This window comes from Seriola dumerili, unplaced genomic scaffold (genome assembly GCF_002260705.1).
Source record: "Seriola dumerili isolate Sdu_G_001 unplaced genomic scaffold, Sdu_1.0 BDQW01000337.1, whole genome shotgun sequence".
Classification (NCBI taxonomy): domain Eukaryota; kingdom Metazoa; phylum Chordata; class Actinopteri; order Carangiformes; family Carangidae; genus Seriola; species Seriola dumerili.
The window spans coordinates 837,709-843,708 of record NW_019174592.1 but is presented as its reverse complement, the minus strand read 5'-3'; the positions used below and the strand labels follow the sequence as shown (position 1 = coordinate 843,708).

The window sequence follows — 6,000 nt, the reverse complement described above, 5'->3', positions numbered from 1 at the left end:
TCCCTGATGAGTGTGGATGTAGTTTGAATCTACCATTGCCTGAATGTGCGGTGTTTAAGTGACATCTGTAAAATGAGGTGTCTACTGATAGTCTGCATGTGAGGAGTTTAGGTAACATTCTTTAAAATTGTTGTGTCACCGATAGTCTGAAATATGAGACATTCAGGGGACATCTGTGAATTGTTGCATCCACAATAGTCTGCAATGGGGGGGGGGGTTCTTTGATAGCTTCTTTTCCTGGGGCCCCCAGTGTCTAAGATTGCCACTGGGTATTAGCATTAACAGTGGCAATGTTACAGACAGGAAACAGGTTTAGGAGAATCTGGAGAATCAAAGGGCTGCTTTGACAAATAAACCCATGACTTTTAAGACTTCAGATGTGAAAAACACTGTGCACGGTTTATAATATTAGATTTGATGCAAGTTATTAGTGGCAATTACTTTATGCTCCATTGTAACATTCACAAGGTAAAGTGCAAAATCACCATGCTCACGTTAGACGGTAAACTACCAGAAATGTGCCGACACAGAAATGAATATGAATATTTATTTGAATCAATAAAGGGGCTTGGTTTTCTCTTGCAGTGCTTTTATCTGTCTGAACACGATCTAAGGCAGCTGCTGGCCACAACTGTTAACTGTTTTTGTAAGATGACATTCAGAATACCAGGCAACAATCTCATTACCACACTAACTTTTTCAAAGGCCCATTGATTTTATGTTGGCAAAGTTTCTCAGCTCTTAGCCTAAAATGATGCTGAACCCAAAATATATCCTATTAGTAGAAAGTGTTGACCTCCAGTAAGTTTAAAAAGTGGCTGTTAAACGTTAAACGTTTCCACCCTTAAAGAACTACATCTGTCTTTGGCTTTAATAATGTCAAATACAGTTATCACCAGAAACAAAAAAAACATCTCAAACCACTCATACTTTAGCCAAAATATCATTTTCTCTTCGTCACTCAAAGGTGTCACAATTGTTTCCTTAGAAGAGTCTGTCATTGTCATTTTAATTACTTTTTTATTTCACTACTTTTCCTAGCTAATGAGTCTTGTTCAAGAACTGTCTTTAAAGCTCAAGTGTGGAAGGTGCCAAGTTTACCGTAACATTTCCATTTGCCTGGTCAGTTTCTGTCTAACCTAATATATTCAGATCATAAATATTTGAACAAAATATCAGCTCTTTGCCACTTATCTAAAAATATTTGCATCCAAACTGCTGTTGTCCTCTTTCTCTTTTCACCTCATCTGGTTTCCAAAGTAGTAGCGAGTAGTGTGGCCGCATAATTTTCCTCCCTCCTTCTACCCCTGAGAGGGGGTCCCCAACTGGGCAGAAGCAGCCTCCTCTTGGGCAAGAGCGCCACACGGTTTCCCTCCTTTGAAGCCTGCAAGAGGAAGTCACCCAATAGGCGCTCAGATCCCATATGGGCTCCCTTTGAAATACTGAACAGCAGAAACAGGGAAGAGGCAGCAGAGCACGGGAGGGAATAGTCTGCATGTGTAAATGTCAGAGGGATTAGTGTGTGTGTGTGCTCACGAATGTACATAACGTTCATTACACGTGGCAGCTGAGGAATGAAATGTAACCAGACTGAAAGAGAAGTCTCTAAAATCCAGGTGATAAAGCAACAGACACGTTAAAGATCAAGAGCACAAGCAAAGGACAAGATGAAGACGTATCCTGGAGACACGAGAAATCATAATATCAATTGCGCAGGAATTGTAGGTGAAAGGCTACCGTGTGTATGTATGTCCTAATATCCTAACTAGCTAATCAGCTGGTTACCACCTAATCATTTTCAGTCTCATCCGCAGCACCATTAAAACCCGCAATCAGATCATCCCCCCATTCACTCTGAGCTCTGACTCAGCAGATCAACATGCCGCATATGTGTTAAACAGCTGTGCGGAGTGATCACCAATAGGCCAGATGTTGTATCTCGCTCCTCCAATAACAGCGAAAATGAACTAGATTGATTAGAACTCCCATCTGCTGCACTAGCACAGTGTTAATAAGCAGGAGTGTGGAGCGCCCTTCATTAGAGAGGGGAGGTTACCCAAGGCTAAGTGTTCAAAGGCTGTCCCGTGTTATGTGAGAGGAGCTGAGAGGAAGAGGTGAAGCACCGGCCTGCTGAGTGCTGGCACTGCTGAGGTGAGGAAGAGCCGAAAGCAGAGGAAAAGAAAGGGAGAGACTGATGCACTCGGACAGACGGACAGACATGAGTGGGCTTGTTGCAATCAATTAAAATGCACGGGAACGACAGGGGAAATGGTCAAGCATGACGGAGAGCGGTACAGTCAAGCATTTTTCAGAAAAGGTGAAACAGTTAATGTACTAATGCATTTCAGCTCAGCACACAGGAAGTCATTCAGTTTGAAAACTTCACCAGCCAAGAATTAATGTGAAAATTTGAGCTGTCTGTACTCAGTGAATCCCAAGGTGGAGCTGTTAAGGGGAAAACACAAATTTTTCTAACAAAAAAAAAACAGACCACAGATTCTTCCCTTTGGCACAAATTGATCTCTGACAAGACATTCATTGATCTCTTCTATATCTCCTATAATTATATGAGAAACAATGAGGAGTTATGGCAGGGGGAAAAAAATCTGTTTCTACTTACATTGTATCTGTCAAGCCATGGTGTGTATGTGTGTGTGTGTGTGTGTGTGTGTGTGTGTGTGTGTGCGTGTGCGTGCGTGTGCGTGTGCGTGTGCGTGTGCGTACATTCTTCTTACGTCTCCTCACATGAATTGATGAGAGAATACCTGCTGTCATCGCGTATTTGTAATGGGTGACTTGTACTCTGGTTTCATACAGATAGTGGTGCATCATGGAATAATTACCCCCATATAAAAAGGAAAGTCAATTACATCACCATCAGCAATTAATTTGTCAATTGATCTGCTGTCTCAAACATATGTGCTTCCAATGTTAAGAAGTTGCAGTTTTTTTCAGTCGTCTGACATCAGAAGATGTTGTTTGGTGAGCAGTGAGGATTAATTCCCTGAGGAAGGCCAAGGCCAGACTGCTCTTCAGTATTGTCAGTCTTTAAGCTGTTCTTTGTGCAAGCTAATAGCGTAACCTCTTTTTGTACCTTGATTGTTTCTTCTCTGATGCAGTGACACCACAGCACCGAAGAAGAATTGGACATTATTCACTTAAAGATGCTATATGGAAGATTTTTTGTTATCGCTACGTAGCCAACATGAGCATTAACAGCTGTTTACTCACCAGTCTAGAAGAAATGGTGCAAATTCAGCATCAAACTTAATTCCTTTACTCACCAAGAGCTGTCTCCAGCGGTGGATAGTAACGGCAGTCTTAACTCCTATTTTGCTTCTATTTAATAAGTCAGCCATGATTCCAGAACAAGGTCTGGAGTAGGTGAGAAATCGGCTTACTGAGCATCCATATGCAGATTTACAGTGATCAGGTTACTGCAGTGCATATAAACATGTTCCGCAATGACACACGTAACCTGGTTTCTCCAAGACGTACAGTTACTTAAGGGGTCTAAGGCTATATGCTAATTGACAGGATGTTACGTTCACATAGTGGAAAAGGCCTCTCTTATAGTGGCATATACTTAATATTTGAATGTGTTTGGAATCTGTATGGCACCCCCCACACCCCCCCCACCCCCATCAAGAAAAAAATGTATATTATGTATTTAAATGTATTTTTATGCTGGGTGTGTATGACTTCCTTGCACTACTGAACATGATTTGGTAATAAGAGGAACTCAAAAAGACATTCTCTGTATTTATCTCGTCCTCAGATCTGTGACAAGGAGTGGCATTACTACGTCATCAATGTGGAGTTCCCGGTGGTGACGCTCTACGTGGATGGAGTGACCTACGACCCCTACCTGGTGACAGACGACTGGCCCATTCACCCCTCACAGATTGACGTGCAGCTGACAGTCGGGGCCTGCTGGCAGGGTGAGTGTGGCAGAGCCGGGGGACGATGATGATGATGATGATGATAAGTGTTCAGCCTGTGAAGTGAAGATATTCAGTCACTTTTCTTTAATAGAATTTATTCATCCTGCGCACAATTAAAAGTGAAACAGTTCAAGTGAAGCAAAAGTTTTAATATAAAAGTCACAGTAAAATGAGGTATTTTGGCTTTTCTGCTGATTGAATACTTCTGCTACGTGCGAGCAAGTTCAAGAATATAAATAATACCGTCTGACGTATTATTACTAAAGGAGTCATTGAGTGTTGAACATGTTCTTTGGCCTTGAATGAACAATGTAATTAAGAAGAGCACTTAGTCTGCTTTTGACAAACGATTGAAGCAGTCTGAATGAAGGCGTACAATTAAACTGTCCTCTAAACTGATAGCTGCCACTAATTGCACAAGGGTAGAAGAAAGGGCACTTTTTCACACAGCACAGCCTACCGTTGATTTGATAGCCTAAATGAGACTGCTCAGTGATGCTTAGCCTTAGATAAAGAGTCAAGATATCTTTCTGTGTGGGAGCAGGAGCAGGTCATTTCATGTCGCTTTCATCTGCGGCGGTGACTCCTCCACACCACCACCACCACCCCCCACCCACTCCTCCTCCTCCTCCTCCCCCTCCTCCCATTTCTTTCATTGAACACTGCAAGCCTTAAGGAGGATTAAAAGGGCCTTGAATAGAAGAGGGAGTTCAGAGACTATTTCTGCTTTTCTAGTTTGGGGCTAAGCCTCAGTAAAGAGTTGTAAAGGCAACACTGAAATCTTAACATAAGCCATTAGCCACAGCGGCTCGCCTTTTCAAAAGTGCTGAGATTTAAGTGTCCAGCATCTTGATTGCAAACACGTCGCAAAGATGAGCTCATTTATTGTCCGACTGGCTCCTGAAAAGCCTCAGCTCTGAATGTGATGAAAAGAAATTCAGCGTTTGCAGAAGCGCAGTGGTGGGGTTACCTCTGCTGTCTGCAGCTCATGTGATGACTTCATGTTTAGACAGGATGTGACAAGATGGAGTATGCACATGGACGGCTGAGTAAATAAAAACATTTGTCAGCTCAAAGCAGTTGGGGTTGCACGCAACAGTGATATTTTTGCAATATTTAATTAAATTTCACAATGTAGTTTCATGGTTCATAACGCTTAACTGGCTAGTCAGCATTGTCTAATGGAAATAGATTCTGTCCCGGCCACAGCAAATAAATATAATTTAGAATAATCATAATGCAGATATTTATCCAAAGAAACCATTACAGTGTGATGTGGTGAGATTCAGCCAGTGTGTAAAACCTACCTCAACCTGTCATTATGGGCTGCTACAGCACATGAATCAATTTTTATTAGTGGGGCAGTTTTACAACATGTCTGCACAGAAGGCATGAGGCGTGAGCAGCTCTGGTGCTCCATGTGGCTCTTCACAGGAGGCGTTCAGGCACAGTAGTGAGTTGTTACACAATCGCTGTAGTTATGCATGTAAAATGTAAAAAAACAGACTTGTAGCATTAAAATAGCGTTTATGGATGTATAACGTATGTAAAACATGAGACCATTAAGTGGCCTGTGTATCAGTCTGAGATACTGTAAAGTATCAAATTATATTTTCTGCTTCCACATAACCACAAGGTTGAGTTTCATCATCTGTCTATAAGGTATGCTTTCACACCTAATGTGCTTGGTTCAGTTTGAATGTACTGGCCAGTTTGGTTTGGCTTGTTTAGGCTGGTGTGGAAGCTGTCAATCAAACTCCAGTGTGGACTAAAAACCCAAGAGGACTCTGGTGCGGTTTATTTGTGGTGTGAAAGAGAAGCAGATAAACGACAGGACCGTGTGAGAGCAGATGTGTGGTTGTACCAATATATTCAGAAGCTAAGATACTGTTAATCTATCTGCTGACCTTGAACCATTGACAAAGTGATCTGCTGATCTCTATAAATGATGCACTGTATAGACTCTTTTTTCTCATACGATCATTGTGTAACCATGGAGATGGGTTTTCACATCACCAAGTTAGTGCAGGAATTTTCCCTGATAAATAAGATGGTA

At 41.9% G+C, this 6,000-nt stretch overlaps 1 protein-coding gene across 1 annotated transcript in view; it reads left to right on the top strand.

Moving 5' to 3' along the window:
• The window catches only part of clstn2 (calsyntenin 2), a 184,231-nt gene that overhangs the window by 135,019 nt on the left and 43,212 nt on the right, over positions 1 to 6,000 (top strand). Inside the window, exon 10 of the mRNA XM_022760453.1 lies at positions 3,779 to 3,941. Within this exon, the coding sequence (XP_022616174.1) occupies positions 3,779 to 3,941 (163 nt within the window). The remainder of the gene's footprint in view (positions 1 to 3,778; positions 3,942 to 6,000) is intronic.